The 23311-nt window shown below is 38.4% G+C and overlaps 1 protein-coding gene across 2 annotated transcripts in view; it reads left to right on the forward strand.

The window, feature by feature from the left end:
* The window catches only part of LOC111054600 (protein arginine methyltransferase NDUFAF7, mitochondrial), a 72814-nt gene that overhangs the window by 1830 nt on the left and 47673 nt on the right, over positions 1–23311 (forward strand). The window contains exons 1-5 of one of the 2 annotated variants that reach the window (XM_039432329.1): positions 5391–5454; positions 5895–6005; positions 12053–12319; positions 19694–19816; positions 20334–20483. In XM_039432329.1, the coding sequence (XP_039288263.1) occupies positions 5443–5454; positions 5895–6005; positions 12053–12319; positions 19694–19816; positions 20334–20483 (663 nt within the window). In that variant the 5' untranslated portion in view covers positions 5391–5442. Of the gene's footprint in view, positions 1–5390; positions 5455–5894; positions 6006–12052; positions 12320–19693; positions 19817–20333; positions 20484–23311 lie in introns of those variants that run through there. The other variant, XM_039432328.1, reaches the window with a different exon arrangement.

Consider the following 23311-nt stretch of genomic DNA (forward strand, 5'->3'; position numbering starts at 1 on the left):
TTTCAGGAAACTGAATTTTCATAATCCTCCTATTCCTTGCATGAGGAGGATTATTATATTATAATATATAATAGGTGTAGTATAACAACATATGTTTTGAATTTGTTATTACTGTTACTAAGTCTCCAAACAAGCTCATTCCAATTCGAAACCTGTATTGTTCAAGTTATTAAAAACCTTTCTTAAGGTATTAAATACTTATGTCGTGTTTACTCTCATTCCTATTACAATTTTAATAACTTGATATTGTAAAATGAATACGATACTGAAGCCAGACAAGTTTAGTGTGGATTCAAACTTATCAACTGCAAGCAAGGAATGGACACATTGGCACAAAACTTTTCAGAACTTCATTACCAGTATCGCACCACAATCATCAGACTCTGAAAAGCTCAAAACACTTATCAACTTCATCACTCCAGATATTTATGAGTACATAAGCGAAAGTGGTACGTATAATGATGCTATATCTACTTTAAGGAGAATCTATGTAAAACCTGTAAATGAAATATTTTCAAGACATAAACTATCTGCACGTCAACAACAGCCTGATGAGACTATTGATCAATATCTTCATGCCTTAAAACTATTAAGTAAGGACTGTGAGTTTAAAGCTGTGACAGCTGAAAGAAATAGGGATGATTATATTCGTGACACATTTATTGCTGGTATGAAGTCTCCTACAATTCGCCAGCGTTTACTAGAGAATGTTGCATTAACACTAGAAGAGGCATATAGTCAAGCCAGATCCCTGGAACTTGCATATGCACAATCATTAGCTTTCCAATCTTCATCCCAATTAAATGCAACTTCTTCCCAAAATACTGAAGCAAGCAATCAGAATACTGATTCAGAAAACTGTTTATTAGCTGCTGCTAATGAAAAATGCTATTTTTGTGGTAATCTGAGACATCCTCGGGTCAGCTGCCCAGCTAAAAATACAATTTGTCATAATTGTGGAAAACAGGGGCACTTTGCTAAGGTCTGCAGGTCGAGTAAATTACAAACCAAACAATCAAAAAAATCGAAAGATATTATGAACTCTATTGACCTAGCAGCTTCGCCCGGAGGATTGACAAAGAGTACAGTACAAGCCCTGGTTAATGGAAAATCTGTCTCTGCTTTGATAGATACAGGGAGTTCTCTGAGTTTTATAAACAATTCTACTGCTCTTAACCTAGGTCTTCCTATAAGACCAGGTAGGGGTACTGTATCAATGGCGACTACATCAATCACATCCAATATAACAGGACAATGCTTAGTAGATCTTGTCATTCTTGATCACTGTTACAAACAAGCAAATCTTTCGGTCTTACCAGAGCTTTGTGCGGATATAATTGTTGGACATGATATTTTGAAAAACCATGAAAGTATTAAAGTAGTTTTTGGTCACAGCGGACCGTTGTCTGCCGTCCCTGTCCTCCCATCTCCCTAGGGCACAGCGGACCGTTGTCTGCCGTCCCTGTCCTCCCATTTCCCCAGGCACAGCGGACCGTTGTCTGCCGTCCCTGACCTCCCATCACCCTAGGGCACAGCGGACCGTTGTCTGCCGTCCCTGTTCTCCCATCTACCTAGGGCACAGCGGACCGTTGTCTGCCGTCCCTGTCCTCCCATATACCTAGGGCACAGCGGACCGTTGTCTGCCGTCCCTGACCTCCCATCTACCTAGGGCACAGCGGACCGTTGTCTGCCGTCCCTGTCCTCCCATATACCTAGGGCACAGCGGACCGTTGTCTGCCGTCCCTGTCCTCCCATTTCCCCAGGGCACAGCGGAACGTTGTCTGCCGTCCCTAACCTTCCATTCCCCAGGGCACAGCGGACCGTTGTCTGCCGTCCCTGTCCTCCCATTTCCCCACGGCACAGCGGACCGTTGTCTGCCGTCCCTGACCTCCATTCCCCAGGGCACAGCGGACCGTTGTCTGCCGTCCCTGTCCTCCATCTCCCTAGGGCACAGCGGACCGTTGTCTGCCGTCCTGTCCTCCCATTTCCCCAGGGCACAGCAGACCGTTGTCTGCCGTCCCTGACCTCCCTTTTCCCCAGGGCACAGCGGACCGTTGTCTGCCGTCCCTGACCTTCCATTCCCCAGGGCACAGCGGACCGTTGTCTGCCGTCCCTATTCTTCCTTCTCCCCAGGGCACAGCGGACCGTTGTCTGCCGTCCTTATTCTCCCTTTTCCTCAGGGCACAGCGGACCGTTGTCTGCCGTCCCTGACCTTCCATTCCCCCCCAGGGCACAGCGGACCGTTGTCTGCCGTCCCTATTCTTCCTTTTCCCCAGGGCACAGCGGACCGTTGTTGCCGTCCCTATCCTGTCTGTCCTTCCTTTTCTACTCCACTGGAGCGGAACGAGGCCGTAAGGCCGATACAAAATTACACCAAAGTGGTGTCATCAGAGAAGAGAGCGACCTTCACGCCGTCAGAAGCACCAGGAGGTGCTGTTCACGCCAGCTGAGGCACAAAGAAGAAGGAAGAGGAACTTCGACTTGCCTCCTTTCCCCGCCCACATTACGACTGAGCGAAGTCATCCAGGAGCAACACCTGGGTATCAATCACCCACCTCTCAAGCTACTCAGGGTGTACGTGATAGATTGGCGCCCAACGTGGGGCACGAGGCAACGAAGTAAGAATCATGAGTGAACAGGGAGAGTCTGATTCAGATGTTCAACACCAGGAGCTGACAGAGGATCAGTCGGTCGAGGACATAAACCCCGAGGTGATAGCCGACCCCAGAGTTTCCTGGATCTATAGATTGAAAAAGGATGAGGCATTCAATCTTCTACAAGATTGGGGCATAGTGTCATCTGAACACTTGCTGAGTTGAGGAAGTTGTTAGTAGAACAACATAAGAAGATGACTGTACGTTATCCCAGCCCTAGACCTGGTATAATGAGCAGAAGCAGTGGGGAGACTGGTCACTCAGCAACAGGTAGGCATGCTGAAGTTGGAACAACATTCACACAAACCCCTCATGGACCCAGGGGCGGTATGTGACAAAGTAAGAAGCTGGAGACTGTCATTCGACGGCCAATCAGATGCTCCCAGCTTCTTAGAAAGGCTAGACGAGCTACAACAAGCCTATGGGCTCACTGGCAACCAACTACTAGTCGCGCTACCTGAATTACTAGTTGGTAAAGCTACTCTATGGATGCGTAATCGTCGTGACCAGTGGAAATCATGGGACAATTTTGTGACAGATTTCAGATCACGCTACTACCCACTTACCTATGAGGAGGACCTCGAGAATCTAATTCAGACAAGGAAGCAAAAGGAAGGTGAATCGTTGACGAATTTCTCGAAGAAGTACTGACACTCATGAGGCGTAGAGGAGGTTTTACAGACAAGAATAATTACAGAGAGTGTATAAGAATCTCCTCCCACGATACAAATTGTATATTCGGCAATCAGATGTTCATAGTATCAACAAATTGGAAAAATTCGCGAGGGAGTATGAACAAATAAAAGCAGAGGAGAAACAGAATAGACAGAATTCGAGAGTTCACATGATTGAGGACACGAAAAAGATACAAGGCTCAAGGTTGAGACAGTTATAACCCCTACTAGTAACAGACCATCTCTTAGTGAGTCTGAACCCATGTGTGGGCAATACAGAGACGGGGCACTGGAGATCAAACTGTCCCGAAATCCTGCCATGTAAAAGGTGCGGAAAGAGAGCACTGAAATGTGCCTGTGATGAGCAAAAGGAGAATAAGATTCCAAACAAGACAGCAGTGGTGCGAACGGCACAAAGGATTCCTGTGATTGAAGAGTCATCAAGGACAACAGACTATTTATCACCGTGACAATCGGCAGTAAAAAGTGTCAGGCATTGCTAGATACTGGCGCTGAAGCTAATTATATGAGTAACGAGGTCTATGAAGTCCTCCGGAAAATAGGGATGATACGGAAAGAACCAGCACGTCTCCACGCGATATTAGCTGATGGACGATCTACCCCATTAAATGGGAAGCTGAAAACTAATGTAACTATAGGACAAATCACAGTTCCACTAGTGGCGTCTATACTGGATGGACTTGGACAAGAGTTGCTATTAGGCATGGAATTTATGCGTGAAAACAGGGTGAATATTCACACATTCACGAGAGAGGTAGAGTGGGATCCTCCTCAACTGAATCCTTCAAGTCCGCTTATTATGTCGCGATCTCTCTTATTGGGGACTAAGACAACTGCAGTCCCAACAATATCAGCTATAGATTCCGATTCTCAGGACAACAAGAGTCGCAACAGAAGGATGTTCAAGCAGGTTGGCTTGAATGGAGTCAAACTTGATGCCTTGATTGATAGCAAGATGGAGATGTCATATATTCCAAGGCAAGAATCCTGGGCAACATTGTGATGGATCACAGGGATGAGATGACTGAGTATGAACGGCAGGCCACGATTCATGCCCCAGCCACCAATACAAGTGGTAGCTCCGAGAGTGATGTGGAAAAGTTAGTACCACCCCCCATTGATATGGTTGTAGAAGAGCCAACACAGTCTTTGACCATCAAGGAAGTAGTCTCACAGTCCCAGGATCCCAGACCAGGACTCTCAAGGAATAAGGATCCAGTGTTGTGTCACCGAGTCTCAACACCTGGTAAGCGTAAACGGGCTGGCAAGCCACGTATAAAGATCCAATTACCGGATGGACGACGTAAATATGTGCCCGTAGATCAGGCATAGATGATGCCCATAGGCAGTGGCATACACCTCTAAAGGTGATGCCTGAGTGGCATACACCTCTTAAGGTGATGCCTGAGAAGGTGTACACCTCTTAAGGTGATGCCTAGTTGGCTCACGCCTTTTAAGGTGGTGCCATAGAGGGCTCCGAACACCCCCCCCCCCCCAAGTAGGAGTGGGGTGTCACAAAGTAAAATTGTGACGAGAAAATAATAAATAATATTATTGAAAGACGCTCGGCTATCAGCAATGCTAGCCGACCGCGGAGATAAGGGAGGTACCGATGGCGCACCATCTTCCGCGCATCAAGACGATTTCCACCGCCTCTGGCGGCGGCTCAACTCCATCCCCTCCACTTGGGGGAGTATTTAAAGGCCGGACGAGCCCCAGACCACAGCATTCCGCTCACAACCTTCCTGCTCCTGGTACAGCGGCCCGTTGGCTGCCGTACGTCCCCGACCTCCTGCCCTGGTACAGCGGCCGTTGGCTGACGTACGTCCCTAACCTTCCATCTCCCTAGGGCACAGCGGACCGTTGTCTGCCGTCACTGTCCTCCCATCTACCTAGGGCACAGCGGACCGTTGTCTGCGTCCCTGTCCTCCCATCTCCTAGGGCACAGCGGACCGTTGTCTGCCGTCCCTGTCCTCCCATTTCCCCAGGGCACAGCGGACCGTTGTCTGCCGTCCCTGTCCTCCCATTCCCCAGGGCACAAAGATGTATTTGGTAAATCTGGTGACTTCATCACATCTCCTGAAATTAATCAAATGTTTGGAGAGGTAAGTTAAGTCTTGACAAAACGGTACCGTTTTTCAAGACGGTAATCAGATACGGTATCAGAACCTTCAATTATTTCAAAGTGCAATTCCTTAGGAGTATCTCGAGACGCGCAGTTAGAACCACCGCAGCTAGAGCACATAACCCATAAATCCATTTGATTTATTAGATATGAATCTTGAAAGCTATATAGTAGCCAACACTTCTAACTCATCTGCCACCATAACTTTTATACAGCATAAAAATCCAATCAGTCATAGAATTTAATATTAATTTTTAGGTTATGTGCTCTAGCCGCGGCAGCTCTAACCACGCGTCTCAAGACGCCGCTATGGAATTGCACCACCTTTGCATGAAATATTACATATGCTAAACTCTCATCTCAATAGTTGGCAATTTATCATTTAATATTCATATACAATTTTATTTACCTTTTTTACAGTTAATATCTATCTGGATAGCCAATGAGTGGATGAAACTGAATAAGCCTAAACCACTATTTCTCATAGAACTTGGACCAGGAAGAGGTACAATGATGTCTGATATCCTACGGGTAAGGATAATAATTTATGTACCTGTTATACATCGATAGAAATCTCAGATGGAAATGTCATATTATCTCTCACGTAAATCATAGAATAAAAAATGTATAGGTATCTTTATTTTCTAAAGATTAAACTCTATAATTGATTTCCTTATTATAATGAAGCTGACCTATTTTGCCTGCAATGGCATTTTGGTGTGGGGCAGTGCTTTTATGAATGTCCTGAGGCCTCTGTTGACTATCCAGAAGGGTGCTATGGGCCATCCAAGTCTCTATCACTCAAACCAGCTACAAGAGTTTGAGATCATTGTAAACAGTTCAGGGCCTTGGATGTAAGATAGCTTTCTATCAACGCATTACTAGTGCACATACTAGTCATATGATATATTAATGTATCAAAACACATTTATTTCACTCGTTCCTCCAGTTTCAACAATATGAGAATGACTAGATTATTAACTCTAGCCTTATATCGATCCCCTTTTTTATGTTGCACATCGTTTGTGGTGTAAAATGCCTGCTTACTTCTCTGCCTTCAGCTGATACAGTGCAATATCTTATGAGAGAATAATGATCTGACTGGGAGCAGGGAAGGGCAATTTCTCCTATCCCTTGCATTAGGTACTCATTTTTTTCACTCAACACTATTATACTTGTATTTAATAATACCTTTTGCATGCTATACCGTTTTTAGTGATAAATTTCTCCCATCTCTTTGTTTCCCCTTTCTTCAACAATTTTCGTTAATTTCAGGAAACTGAATTTTCATAATCCTCCTATTCCTTGCATGAGGAGGATTATTATATTATAATATATAATAGGTGTAGTATAACAACATATGTTTTGAATTTGTTATTACTGTTACTAAGTCTCCAAACAAACTCATTCCAATTCGAAACCTGTATAGTTCAAGTTATTAAAAACCTTTCTTAAGGTATTAAATACTTATGTCGTGTTTACTCTCATTCCTATTACAATTTTAATAACTTGATATTGTAAAATGAATACGATACTGAAGCCAGACAAGTTTAGTGTGGATCCTAACTTATCAACTGCAAGCAAGGAATGGACACATTGGCACAAAACTTTTCAGAACTTCATTACCAGTATCGCACCACAATCATCAGACTCTGAAAAGCTCAAAACACTTATCAACTTCATCACTCCAGATATTTATGAGTACATAAGCGAAAGTGGTACGTATAATGATGCTATATCTACTTTAAGGAGAATCTATGTAAAACCTGTAAATGAAATATTTTCAAGACATAAACTATCTGCACGTCAACAACAGCCTGATGAGACTATTGATCAATATCTTCATGCCTTAAAACTATTAAGTAAGGACTGTGAGTTTAAAGCTGTGACAGCTGAAAGAAATAGGGATGATTATATTCGTGACACATTTATTGCTGGTATGAAGTCTCCTACAATTCGCCAGCGTTTACTAGAGAATGTTGCATTAACACTAGAAGAGGCATATAGTCAAGCCAGATCCCTGGAACTTGCATATGCACAATCATTAGCTTTCCAATCTTCATCCCAATTAAATGCAACTTCTTCCCAAAATACTGAAGCAAGCAATCAGAATACTGATTCAGAAAACTGTTTATTAGCTGCTGCTAATGAAAAATGCTATTTTTGTGGTAATCTGAGACATCCTCGGGTCAGCTGCCCAGCTAAAAATACAATTTGTCATAATTGTGGAAAACAGGGGCACTTTGCTAAGGTCTGCAGGTCGAGTAAATTACAAACCAAACAATCAAAAAAATCGAAAGATATTATGAACTCTATTGACCTAGCAGCTTCGCCCGGAGGATTGACAAAGAGTACAGTACAAGCCCTGGTTAATGGAAAATCTGTCTCTGCTTTGATAGATACAGGGAGTTCTCTGAGTTTTATAAACAATTCTACTGCTCTTAACCTAGGTCTTCCTATAAGACCAGGTAGGGGTACTGTATCAATGGCGACTACATCAATCACATCCAATATAACAGGACAATGCTTAGTAGATCTTGTCATTCTTGATCACTGTTACAAACAAGCAAATCTTTCGGTCTTACCAGAGCTTTGTGCGGATATAATTGTTGGACATGATATTTTGAAAAACCATGAAAGTATTAAAGTAGTTTTTGGTGGAAAAAAGCCGCAGTTAACCGTATGCAGCGTGGCAGCCTCAACTGTAGAACCGGTGTCATTGTTTTCTAATTTAAAACCGGAATGTAAACCAATTGCAATCAAATATCATCGACACAGTACGGATGATTTGAAGTTTATTGAAAATGAAGTAAGTAAAATGCTTAAAGACGATGTTATAGAGCCCAGCATTTCTCCATGGAGAGCTCAAGCGTTAGTGGTTACAAATGAAAATCATAGAAAAAGAATGGTCATTGATTACTCCAAAACTATAAATCGTTTTACATTACTGGATGCTTACCCACTACCAAGAATCGATGATATTGTAAACAAAGTTGCAAATTATGAGTTTTTCAGTACTATCGACTTGAAAAGTGCATACCACCAAATTACGATAAGGAAAGAAGAAAAGCACTACACAGCATTTGAGGCATGTGGTCAACTCTACCAGTTTAAACGCATTCCGTTTGGGGTCACTAATGGAGTGGCAGTGTTCCAACGTGTAATTGACCAAGTTATACGGTCTGAACAGCTACAAGACACTTATGCTTACCTTGATGATGTTACAATCTGTGGCAAAACACAGGAGCAACACGATATAAACTTGAAAAAGTTTATCAACGCTGCAAACAAATACAACCTAACTATCAATAATGAGAAGTCTTCATTTTCACTGAAATCGATCAACTTGCTGGGCTATCATATATCTAACAAAACTATCAAGCCTGACCCCAGCCGATTGGAACCACTGAAAAATTTACCTCCGCCTAGAGACACTGCATCGCTGAGGAGGACCCTTGGTATGTTTTCACATTATGCATCACTAATACCAGATTATGCCACTAAGGTGATTCCTCTTGCCCGTACTGCATTTCCCTTGTCTAAAGCAGGGTTACAATCGTTTGAAACTATAAAAAGTGAAATAATTGGATCTGTAGTAAGCTGCATTGACCCTGAAGCACAATTCATTGTGGAAACTGATGCATCTGAGAGCACCATTGCTGCTACTTTGACTCAATCAAACCGTCCAGTTGCATTCTTCTCAAGGATACTTTCACCAGCAGAACAAAGACATTCAAGTGTTGAGAAAGAAGCACAAGCCATTGTAGAAGCACTGCGAAAATGGCGTCACTACTTGGTTGGCAAACATTTCAAGCTAATTACTGATCAGAGGTCGGTAGCTTTTATGTTTGATAACAACCGTCATGGTAAAGTGAAAAATGAAAAGATAATGAGGTGGAAACTGGAACTGTCTTGTTTTCATTACGATATTGTATATAGACCTGGCAAAGATAATATGGCTGCTGATGCTCTGTCTAGAGTATGTTCTTCAATCCAAAATCAGGAAAATCTATTAGTTGATTTACATGAGTCTCTATGCCACCCAGGCATAACACGGTTGTACCACTGGGTTCGGAGTAAAAACTTACCCTACTCAATTGATGAAATCAGACGTATAACAAACTCCTGCAAAGTGTGTGCTGCTGTCAAGCCCAAATTCTTCAAACACAAAGGGACTCTGATTAAAGCCACTTCTGCATTTGAACGGCTAAATATCGATTTCAAAGGCCCTCTGCCTTCATCAAGTCGAAATCGTTATTTATTGGTAATAGTAGATGAGTTTTCACGGTTCCCTTTTGCTTTCCCATGTCCAGACATGTCATCATCTACAGTTAAATCAAAACTGAAAACCCTGTTTTCTACGTTTGGGGTTCCTAGTTACATACATTCAGACAGAGGAACATCATTTATGAGTCAAGACTTGAAAAATTACCTAAACTCGCATGGAATTGCAACTAGCAGAACCACTGCTTACAACCCAGCAGGTAATGGACAGGTTGAAAGATATAATGGTATTCTATGGAAAACGATTGAGCTAGCATTAAAATCACTTAATTTAGAAATAAATCAATGGGAGTCAGTTTTAGAAGATGCTCTTAGCTCAACAAGAACATTACTTTGCACAGCCACAAATCAAACTCCTCATGAGCGTATGTTCTTACACCCACGTAGATCTGGAAACAATGGTGTTTCAGCTCCTTCTTGGCTTCTCAATTCCGGCCCTGTCTATTTAAAAAAATTCAATCGAACATCTAAATATGAGCCACTTGTTGAAGAGGTCCAACTTCTACATGGAAATGCTGAGTATGCACATGTAAAGCTACCTGATGGAAGAGAAACCACAGTATCAACACGTCATCTTGCTCCAGTTGGAGAGTACGAAAACAGAGATCACGAAGAACAAACCGATTCTGAAAATGATGAAAATTCTCAATTACCAACTTCCGAACCTGAACTTGAATACTTCCATAATCCTCAAGCAACCCAAAACCAAGAAAACGAAACTAGTACTACTGCCGAGAGCTTACAACCTAGACAACAGACTACTGGACAAGAAAATCAAAATACATATCCAAGAAGAAGTTTTAGAAATAGAAGACCTCCTAATTATTTGAATGACTACATTCATTAACTCTTTGGGGGGAAGAATGTAGTATAACAACATATGTTTTGAATTTGTTATTACTGTTACTAAGTCTCCAAACAAACTCATTCCAATTCGAAACCTGTATAGTTCAAGTTATTAAAAACCTTTCTTAAGGTATTAAATACTTATGTCGTGTTTACTCTCATTCCTATTACAATAGGATACATGAAATATATAATTATATTATGCTATATATTAGGACATATTTATTATCATTCTTACTCTATACTCTATTATGTTTGTATAATTATAATAATACCCTTTGCATACTATATTACTGGTGTTATATTTATCACTTTCCTTGTATTGCCTTTGACTGAAAATATCGTTATTTTTGTACAAACTTGTCGAGAGTGTGAATGTGGCATTACACATGACAAGGCCTTGCAAGGACTTATGTGGACTGGACTTTCCGATTGTTTTGCATATGTGTGAGCCCGGCAGCTGCTTTGATGGACGATCCTCTACAGTTACAAAGCCTTTTTTTGTATGTTTTTATATTTTTTTGTTGGCTTCAGCCTCTTTTCTTCTTCTCTATTTTTTAATAATTATATGTCTTTCTTAGTAGTTTAATTTGTCAATTATTACTCCCTCTACATAACTGAGATAAATGGAGAATTGATTCAGACCCTCCTTTCCACACAAGCACTATAGCCTGTTTCTGCTGAGGGTGATGCCCACATGAGCCCTAGACTTGTGCGTGTGGGTAATGAGGCGGATGATAAGAGATGAGTGAACCTACATTTTTAGGTGGGTGAAGCTATGTGAAACTGTTAGTCTTTCATACTGTGCCGTTCTTACACTCTTATCCTACCAAAACAGAATTATTGACAGTAGTCGACAGTAATAGGCTTGAGATAACAAAACATCGACTTAAAATTTGGAACATAAACGGCACAAACCATGGAATATATTCTTATTCTATCTTTCTATATGCTAGCCCCTAGTCATTAGTTGTAGCTATACAAATAAGATTATACACATGACTCGAACCAAGCATTGGCTTGAAAATTACTTAGAACTAGCAATTGCTTTATTCAATCGACCTATTGAAGAGGAGATAAATAAATTAAATTGAATTATGAACATGCTTTGGGTCTCTCCAACTAGAAAACTGTACGTCATATTTACTGAATACAATGATTATATTTAAGCGTTTACTGCACTTATTGAACATTTATTTTCTCAAGTAAAAAGAAGCGATATCTTCATTTTTTATTACATGAACTATTTCATTATCAACAACCATGAGTCTCTCTCAACATCATTGCATATTGGAATCGACAGCATTCAATAGGAAGTTGATTAAAATTATGATTGAAAACATCTATAAATTGTGAGACTGCACTAGAATAATTGGGTTGGGATGAGAAAGGCTCTTTTCAAGCACGGATCAGGTGCAACTATTATATTTGATTGTTAATCGCTTCAGGTATTCAAAAAACTCAACCTACTGGAGAATGTGAGCTGTCATTTGATCGAAGCCAGCCCGAAAATGACTCGATTGCAAGCTGAGAGTTTACATATTGATTTGGAAAGCCTGAACGACGAACCGAATGACAGCCAGTGCTTCTGTTCAGGCACAACCGTAGAAGGTGTTCGCGTGCATTGGTACAACCATCTCAAATCGGTACCTCCTGCTTTTTCTGTTGTTGTGGCACATGAGTTTTTCGATGCTCTCCCGGTACACAAATTCCGTGTAAGTAATTCTTCGTAAAGTACTTGTAATTTTTCAAGTGAAAACTGAAAAGTTTAAACTAGTAAAACTTGTTTTGGTTAATACACAATTATTATCTATTTCTAGTAAACTCTGCACAATATCACCTTCACTCTTCACTACTAACCAGGAATCAAAAATGAATAAAGAAAAACAGCAAAGAATAATATGTTGTATTTTTGACTATAGAGTACAAAATTCAATGAAGAATGGAAATTCATTCATATTAAATATTAAATTATATTAGATTCATAAATATATACGTTGTATATATATTTTTTTATTTCTATTAAAACTAGTCACTAGGATTAACCATCAATTTTGTTCTCTTATTCCTTATCCTAACATATTAATTTTTATTGCTAAAGTCTTCCAGTGAAGCCTACATTTCTAATCTATAATTATTTCTCTACTTTAAACTCTTTCGCAACACATTTATTTAATTTAGCTCAGCTGAGCTTTAGTGTTTACGAGTTTGTGTTTCTTGAATAGTTCCAAATTTTTTAAATAACTCAATATTATTCGTTAAAAGTTGTAATTGAGTGGAATATTTCTTATTAATTTATAAATTTAAGCCATCTAAATTCAAAATTTATAGTTTTAATGTTTATTTTGGACCAACATTTTATAAAAATTGTACACGTGAAATTCTAACCTTATATTGGACTTTTGTCACCTATAAATTTGGAAGAAAAATAGCACAAGGACTACCTTATTATTTTATCTTTCAATGTTATTACATTAGTGTTATTTGCATTGTAAATAAATAATAATAAATTTATACTTTTTTCACTTCACTAGCACTACACCAACTCGAAGGGCTTTGTTCTCTTCAACCTCCTTGTGAGTTCAGTGCTGTCTAGTAGTTGGATGACTTCGGTGTTGTCGTGTTGATGAAGCGTGACTCATGATGGGCTGCCAATCGTCTTATTTCACTGGTCACATAGGGGATGTGCAGATCTCGGTGCAAATCGCTGTTCCTTATGTACCAGGGCGCATTCACCATGTTCCGCAGTACTTGTTTTGAAATGTTTGAATCTGATTGATGTTAGATGTTCTAGAGCAGCCCCATAGCTGAATTCCATACGTCCAGACAGGTTCTAGGATTTGTTTGTAAATCAATATTTTGTTGTCCAATGAGAGATGTGATTGTCGGCCCAACAGCCAATAGATTTTACTGTATTTGAGTCCCAGCTCGCTCCTTTTCATCTTGATATGCTCTTTCCATTTCAACTTAGCGTCAAGAGTCATTCCAAAGTATTTTGTGATATTTTTGTTTGTGAAATTGATATGGACTTCATCTCATTCAATCGAATTCTCCATTTTTTGGTCCAGACACTGAATTTGTTGCTAGCATTCTGTAGTTTTGTGGCTGCTTCTTGTACTGTTTTCCCTTCTGGCAGTATTGCAGTATCATCAGCAAAAGTAGCAATTGTCACTGCATCCAATTCAGGAAGATCGCTTGTGTACAGCACATAAAGAACTGGTCCAAGAACACTACCTTGTGAAACTCCAGCCCTTATTTCCTTCAATTCAGAGACGTCGTCACCTTGTTTTACTCAGAATAATCTGTTGGTGATGTATGATTTTAAAAGTTTTACAAGTTGAGTGGGAAGAATTTTATGAAGTTTACTGATCAGTCCTTCATGCCACACTTTGTCAAATGCCTGTGCCACATCAAGGAAGATTGCTGAGCATATAGATTTTTTCTCTAATGAATTCTCTATCACATTGATGATTCTATATACTTGGTCCAGGGTTGAATGCTTTTGCCTGAAACCAAATTGATGGGCTGGTATAAGATTCCTGCTACTTATGATGGGAATCAATCTCTTCATTAGCAATTTCTCAAAAAGTTTTGAAATTACAGGTAGCAGGCCCGGGTTTAGGGTGAATAGCGCCCTGGGCTACACACAGCTTTGCGCCCCCCCAGGCGCCCCCCCCCATTTGAGAAATCCGTGGATATGAAAAAGCAAATGCAACAAGGCCACCAAAGTTGTGTGCTGAGATTTAAAGATTAATACAATACCGAAAAATTCAAGTTAAGATAGTAAGTATGTAGTAATGTGAATAAACCTTAATAAGCATAAGTTATAAATTTAAGTGACAGATTTCTTTCTGAATTTTGTTTGAGCAAATGTTTTAACAATTTCAGAAAATTTGGTTTCGAGAGTAATATCATGTTCAGAGCACATTAACACCAACGCATTCTGTTTTTCCTCTCGAAGAGTTGATCTTTTGGCATTTTTCACTCTAGATAGAATGGAAAACCCTCTTTCGGCAGAGCAGTTGGTCACTGGGAGAGTCAGGAAAATTCTTAGCGCTACTTCGGTCTGTGTGGGAGCAGTCATGAGTAGAGTCAACAATGAGGGAGTAGTAAAGAACATTTTTTATCTCACTTATAATGGTTCGATGAACAATATTCCCCATCATATCGATAAATTCATCACACGTACTAGCAGATAGGTATGAAACATGTCCTGAGCCTTTGTACGCATAATTTTTAATGTGTTCAGCAAGGAAGGGATCATATTCACTAATCAGCTCCAGGCATCCCAGGTAGAGTCCATTTGAAGTGGATCCTAAAGTTTCGTTGTCTCCCCGAAAAAGTAATCCTCTTACTGCTAAAACTTTCACTACAGAGACTACTCGTGATAGAACCTTTTGCCAATATTTTACTTCTTCTTCGTACTGAGTTGATAGCATGGTATTGACTTTGTAATTTTTTTGTCTGGTAATGTAAGTAAGCATGTTACGTCTGTGGTCAGCTGACTGTTCATGATGTTTGATCAGGTTTTGGCCATGCTTCCAGTCATTAAAACCAGAACAAAAGTTAGTTTTCTTGTTGTGGAAGAGGCAGCAGGGAATGCAATACAACTTTCCAGTTGATTGGGAGAACATCAGCCAGTCCCTAGTGTATGTCTCTCCATTAGGAAGCACACATTTTAAAAAATTAACAGACAAAGTACGTTTTTGATCTGAATAAATCCGCTCGGAGTTTGAAAAATCTGCATTTAAGTTTTGTTTGGGTGTTTTTTCAATAGACGAAGGAGTTTTAAAAAAGCAATCGATTTTTGGTACTTTTTTCAACAGTTCCTTTTCATCACTTTTTTCATCGTCTTTTCGCAGCTCTCTTCTTAAATTCCGCACCACTCAACTTTTTATTCATTGTTATATAATTATTATTTTGTGAATATAAAATAAATCTGATGAATGACAATGAACACAAACATTATCAAAACACAAACCACGAATTCACGATTCAACTCACAAACCGCGTTTCGACACATAAAATACGAGACTGAACTACGCCTACGGTAATAAACAAGCCCGTTCGCGATTTAGCTGTCGACTGATCGATTTGACGATTTCTTGACGGTGGTTGCGCGGAGCGCGGGTGGGGAAATGCACAGACGTCAAGACAATGAGTCAGCAGCGGAGAGCATAAAAATTCCTGTTAGTCTACTGTTTGTTTACTTTCCTCACAATGAAGTGCGCTCTTTTCGTCGCTCTTTCTCTCACATAATTATATTCTATTTTAACAAACATTTAGTACTGAATAAATACGTCAATATTCAGTCAGTAGCTAACCGAAACAGAATATTTTTTGCGGCTACAGAGTATTAGTTTCCAAATATAATTTTCTCTACAGTGGAATATAACAAATAAGCAAATAAAAGATATTTTAAAAAATGGGAATTTGGGACCCCAAATATTTGGCGCCCCCAAATATCTTGCGCTCTGGGCTATAGCCCAGTCAACCCATTATATAAAATGGGGCCTGACAGGTAGAAGAGATATTGAGCGGTACGATTTTGCTTCTTGTGGACATTTCCCAGGCTTTTGCAACATAATGACTTCTGCTACCTTTCAAATTGTAGGAAAATGCTATAATCGGAGTGATGCATTGGATACATATGTTAGCATAACAATACCTTTCCTTGGAAGTTTCTTCATGATTTCACCTGTAATCAGATCAAATCCAGGTGCTTTTTTGGTATTCAGATTATATTTTATCAATTAATGTTCAGTAACATTTTCACCTAAAATTGAAAATAAGCTCGAATTTCGATAAAATGTGATTATTTCAATTGCAAAGTGTTGGCAACAGTTATGAAATCATTCACTATGAAGAGATAGCAGACATCGTTTGTGTCCAGCGTTATTGTCCTGACACCAGCTGGCTCAGATCTTTGAATTAGTAGACTTTAGATGCGCGGGAATACTAGCGTCAGGTAATCAATTTTCGTAACGGCAAGGAAAGTTGTGTGAGTGCGCCACACCAGATTTTTCTGTTTTGTTATTCAAGATATTCTTGTCAGCAGGATCACGAGTTTGTTGCCATCTTCTTCTTGCCCTTCGTTTTTCTAAAACAAGTTGCCGAATCTCCAGGGGGTAATTGCATCCTTTTGTTTTCCTGGTGTATTGTCTGGTGTTTTTCCAGGCTGATTTCTGGATTTGCCACATGAAATTTTCTGCTGCTCCATCTAACTGCTCAGCTGTTCTAAGTGGAATATTCAAGTTGATTTCATTCTCCAACTCCACTTTAAAAGCTTCCCAGTCTGTTGTCCTGTTGACTAACATTGGTCTGTCTTCTTTCTTTATTATCCGTTCACTAAGTGTGAGAACTACAGCTGAATGATCCGAATCCAGATCAAAGTTCTCTTCAATGTCAATAAAATTACTGGATATTCTCTTTGTTATGAAGAAATCTAGAAGATCTGGAGTTTTATTCAAATCTGTTGGCCAATAAGTAGGTGTCCCTGTTGAACGGAATTCGCAGCCCAGCTCCTGGATAGCCTCTCTGAGTTCTTTTCCTTTGGTAGTTGTGAGTCTTGAACCCCAATCCTTATGCTTGGCATTAAAATCTCCACCCACTATGAATCTATCTCCAAGCTGAAGAAGAATATTTGTGTAATCATTTTTCTTTAAATTGTGACGTGGTGGAAAATATGCAGCTCCAACAAGTATTTTCTGGTTGATGGACTCTATTCCAACTACAGTTAGCTGTATTCCATCACTTTGAATACTGAAGTCTTCATAGTGTTTAATATTCTCCTTCACTATTACAGCACTTCTACCTCTTGCTTGATTTTGAGGATGTATAGTTTCGTAAACATTATATCCATTGATTTTGAAGTGAATCTGCTCAGTTGAATGGGTTTCAGAGATGAGGCAAACATCTATATTCCGTGTCTTCAGAAATATTTCTATTTCTTGTCTTCTATTATTATTAATATTATTTATTCCATTGGAATTCCAGGTAGCAATTCTTATATCTTGTTGGCTCGCAATATTCATTTTCTAGTTTTCTTCTCGATACTCTTACTCTTCCCTTCCAAGCTGTCAAGTCATCCAGAAAGAATATTTAAACTGTTTAAAAAATTTCTGCAAAACCTTATTGACATCAACCTGTTGTTGTTTTTGCTGTTGCTGTTGTTGTTGTTGCTTTGGTTGACTCTCCTGTTGTAGGCTTGGAGTAGGTTTCGTTACTTGGGAATAGGATATATCTCCAGTGTACTTTTTTGAAGTGAAGTTTCTCTGTTGGGTTGTATGTGGTACTTCGCTACTTCTTTTAACTATGTTGTCTTTTTCAGTTCTTCTTCTCTGAAGTTCTTTAGCGGTGAGACAGCCTCTGTAGTTAGCTGGGTGAGCCTCAGCACAATTGAAACATTTGGCTGGGGTTTCTTTAGCCTTGGTACATGAAATAGTCCAGTATTTTCCAGCACACTTCACACACACAGGTTCATGTTGACAGTATGCCTGAGTATGACCAAACCGCTGACAACGTTTGCACTGCGGAATCATTTTATTGCTCCTAATTGATTCAATTTTCACTTTCATATAGCAAATATGTTTAATTTCATATATTTTTTTGTATCTTCTGTATTTTTGAATGTTAACATGAACATTGGAAGTCTGGTAATGTGTTCTTTCCCATCCTTCTCTCCTTTTTTCATTTTGTTGACAGCACTGATTATTTGAAAGCCTCTGCTTAGAAGATCGTTCTTTATATCCTCTGGGTCGCATGATGGGTGAAGTTCTTTAGCCATGACACGAATTGGACGAGTTTGTTTGTTTTCGTACTTGTGCCATTCATATTTAGCTTCATCCAACTTCTTAGTTAAATCTCTGTATTCTTTTTCAGTTTCAACATTAAGTTTCAGCTGGTTGTTGTTCATCATGTTGGCACTGAAATTAAGATTTTTCGATTTCAATGCCTCTTTAATTTCAGAATCCTTTTGGATATTGCTTAATATGACTGGTGGTGGCTTGTTTTTCTTTTCTTTCGGTTTTATACTACTTGTAGACTCAGTTTCAGGCCTTATTGTTTCTGGTGAGTCACGGATTTTCCTCTTCTTTTGTTTAGGGAGAATCCATGCAATCTCAGATGCTACCATTTTCTCTTCTTCCTTTCCTGTTCGGTGGTGAATAACTTTTATTGTTGTTTCTAGAAGATGCTGGTTGCATTGTACTTGAAGCTGATGATTGGAGCTTCCGTGTCGTTGAAGATGCTGACGAAAACATCTCTTTCAGCTGATTGATCTCCGACCGTGCTTTCTCCAACTCCTTTTCCAGCTTATTCATTCTTCCTCTCTCTTCACTTTGTTGGCAAGTGACTTCTTTCCATGCGTTGTATAAAAACTGCTCCGTTTCAGTTTTCAGTTGGTTCGTTTTTAGAAACGATTCTGGGGAACTGTTAACGTTGAGAGTCATTGACGTTGGATCAACGCTCTTAGCCGGTGTTAGTTGACTCGTCATAGTTGTGACGTCATCTGTTTCCTCCTCCTCTTCGAACTCTGGCACAAGGAAGGTCGGCAATCTTTTGGGAGTCGACATTCCTCACATTCCTTACATTCCTCAGCCGGATTATATGATAATTCAGCACTGAACTCGCGCACAACAATCAAAACACTGAACTCAGCACTTTAACTATTGCATAGACTATTTCAACTACTCTCGCTAAAAAAACTACGTCTGCTCGCTACGACTGCTCGCTATGACTGCTCGATCGATACTGTTGTATATATGATAAACATCAAGTTACATTGTCCACACCTGGCGAACTTTAGACGAACAAGTTATTCAATCTTAAACGAGTTTATTATAGAATCATAAAATATAAAATGAGTTATGAATTAACTTTTAATAAATAAGCTTATTAGTACAATTATGATCAATTTATATATATTATTTGTTCTGACTCATTAGTGTAATAATTTTATTGCTAAATTAACCAGATTCTATCCTATTCAGACAGAACGCTATTTTGGTTGAACTATTTATATTTTATAACAAATTCGGAGAATCCCTCTTCTATTTTACAAATAGATAGTGGTATTAATGTTGTTGCAGAAAACAGAAAAAGGCTGGAGAGAAGTGCTCATTGACAGCAGCGATCCAACCGATTTGGAAGCCAAAAAATTCAGATACGTTCTGTCTCCTAATCCAACCATAGCAACCAAACTGTTTGTCAAGGTTTGTCACTTTATTTACATATTAGAGAAAATTAATAATGTTGTGAATTGAAATGATGTGTCATTTTAATTGTAATTGACGGTTGAACAATGAAAGAAATGACCTCTCCAATCTGCCATCCTCACTCTTATAAATACATTTTCATTCTCATTTGATAAATTTGAGTTTGACTCGTAATAAAATACAAAGTTATAAATGGTCTATTTCACTCCAACCATCAAATCTTGAAAGTTGAAATCAAATCATCATTTTATTAAAAGAAGAATTACACAGAGATTTTCTATTCAACATGATTGTAATCAGTACGTATCTGAAATTGTAAGATACCATTTCGATTAGAAGATCCACAAAAGAAGCTACTCCATTTTCTATGTATTCCTCAAGAATTTTAAAAAAGACTTGAGTAGTCTATTATATAATGTGGAAGAGGGACAGTTTAAGTGAGAGGGCTATCATGGTAATTTCATTCACAAAGTTTTGCTGTTTCAAATGAAAAATGCAACTAATTTCTCAACAGGAATCAGACACCAGATGCGAGATCGAAGTGAGTCCTGATTCTCGAATAATCATGAATGAATTGGCCAACAGATTGGAACAATTTGGTGGTATGGCTCTAATTGCCGATTATGGCCATGATGGCTCCCAACCAAATATGGACACATTCAGGGTAAGCTCGGCAAATCTGATAATAAGTTGAAGATAATAAATAAAATAGAAGATAGAAATAACATCAAAAGTAGGCTAGATCAAAGACAGAATTGGTAGAATTGGTTGTGTGGAAGTGGGGGGTGGGGTGTGATATTGCGCCGAGTACCAACTAAATGACACATTAAAATGTAAAATATTACAGAAGGTTGGAAACTACTTACAGTACAGTTGTTTGATCCTTCACTTTTTTCCTTCGTCCTGGTACCCCCAGAAGAAGGGAGTTTATTGCACAAAAATGAAAACAAAAATAATGATACAATAATAGTCTTACAAAATTATCAGGCCTTATAAACCGAATCAGTTTGAAGTAGATAACAACTTATCAATCCTCTATTTCAGCGATAAAGATAAACACCAGACGAATTAGCTTCTCCAAAACCATCTATAGAAGGTTAGACTGGAGGAGTCAAACTTCACATTATATTTTCTTGAAAAATGGAATAACATCAACAGAAAATCAGAAACATAGAAATAGAATTACATTAGAATGATGAATTACAGTATAAAATTAAATTATACAATGAATATAAGGAAGGTCCCCGCAAGGTTAAAGAACCTGTGCGCAGGGGCCGAGTGTTAAAAATCTAGATATTTTAAATTTCAGGATAAAAGATAAACTAATTAATAAAAAATATTAAACTAATTACAGTGAAAGGAAAAATAGAAAAATATTAAACTTCTTAAACTTAGAAAAAAAAATACTTAACTTAAAAAGAAAAAAGAGAGGAAAAGGAAGAAGGAAAAGAGAGAACAGAAAGGACAGGAAAGAAAGAAGAGGGATACCTAATAGAATTAAATTAATCTATTTCTCAAGAGAAAAAAATGGATAAAATTGGCTTAGTTTTAGTAGCAGATATTTAAAAACTAATGTCATTCGAAGATAACCATTTATTTATATCTCTTACCAGCTTTTTACTCAATTTATTGGTGATGAAATGATGAGGGATTTTATTAATGAGTTTAGATGCAATGTATGAAAATTGTTTTCTGTAAATGGACAAATTAGTGTCAGCAACCTGAAAAGTTATGGATGAGGGACAAAGATTATAAGTAGATTCACGCAAATTGAATAGATCTTTATGTTTATTTATATAAGTTATGAGAATTTTGATATATAGCTGTCTTACTGTTAGAACCTTGAATTCAAGAAAAAGATTTTCACTTGGATAGCGGCTAGGTTTTCCTAGTATGGCTTTGATTAGGGTTTTTTGAATAACAAAAATTTTATCTATATGATTAGAATAAGATCCACCCCATATTCTTATCCCATATCCCAGGTAAGATTTTATATAAGCAAAATATATAAGCTTTGAAACCTCTTTGTCACTAACTTGGCTGATATTGCGAAATTTACTTATCCAATGTTTAAGTTTATTACAAGTGGTGTTTATGTGAACATCCCATCGTAAATGTTGGTCAACAATTATGCCAAGATATTTAACATGTTTCTGTTTTTTCAACTTGGAGCAAGAACATTTAGTGTCTGGATGTTGTTGATGTTGGTCATGTATAATGATGTTGTCAAGAGCATGTGGCTGACCAGCAGCAGTTGGTGAAAATGTCATAAAGTTACTTTTATTTATATTCAAGGTTAAGATATGATTATCAAGCCAGGATTTTATAATTTTAAGACCAGTTTCTGATTTATCCTTGGCCTCCTCCCATGTAGTTCCAGTGAATAACAATGACGTGTCATCCGCAAAGGAGATTGTCACACAATTCTCTATTTCTAGTTTGATAAGATCGTTGATGTATACAAGAAAAAGAATTGGTGATAGTACTGTACCCTGCGGTAGGCCGTATTCAGAGAGTTCTTTGCAACTAGTTTTGTTGTCAATTTTGAGGAATTGATGTCTATTGTTTAGATAGCTGGTAAAAAGTTTGAGGGGTACTCCACGAATGCCTAGCTTTTCTATTTTTGTTAGAAGTTTAGAATGAGGGACACTATAAAAAGCTCTATCAACTAAATATTTTTTCATTTGTTTTTAGAAAATCTTCAAATCATCATTACTTTTCAAGATTTGAGGTAGCTTGTTATAAAATTTCCTACCAATATAATCTGGTAATATGATAATCTGCTCTGTTTCGCGTATTATACTCATGAACATCTGAATTCTGGATCACACCACTCGTTTTCACATGCATTACAACTTCATATACATACAAGATGGCACAGTTAATAGACCAAGCTTTTTAAATAAAGGCCTACAAGAGTCTAACCTATTCACTTTCTCTATACATCTGAGTGCCTTCTTTTGAATCTTAAACACCCTGTCCATATTTTGTTGAGATGAATTACCCCATACTAAAATAGCATACCTAATATGAGATAGTATAAGTCCATGGTAAGCAGTTAACAGTAGTTTTTTATCATTCAGCCTAGCAAGCTGCCGCAGGACAAATACCCCAGATGATATCTTATTACATAATTATCCTCTCAATGTAAGGATGCCATGTTAATCTCCTGTCCAATAAAATTCCCAAGAATGCTACTTTCTCTTCTTGGTCTAATTCATTTTCCTCTACAAACACATTTATTTCTCTATCCTCTACTGAATTATATTTACTTTTGAATTGTAGGAATTGACATTTCTTACTATTTATTGTTAATTGCCTTTGCTTCAAGAATTGGACAATTGACTGTACTCCAGTAAAAGCATTTATTTCTAGACTATCTAATAAATAATTGTTAAAGATAAGCGATGTGTCATCAGCAAACAACAGAGCTCTGTGATCTTTTAACTCTTTTGGTAATTGGTTCACATACAACAGAAACAGTAAGGGACC

Source organism: Nilaparvata lugens, chromosome 7, assembly GCF_014356525.2.
Source record: "Nilaparvata lugens isolate BPH chromosome 7, ASM1435652v1, whole genome shotgun sequence".
Taxonomy (NCBI): Eukaryota; Metazoa; Arthropoda; class Insecta; order Hemiptera; family Delphacidae; genus Nilaparvata; species Nilaparvata lugens.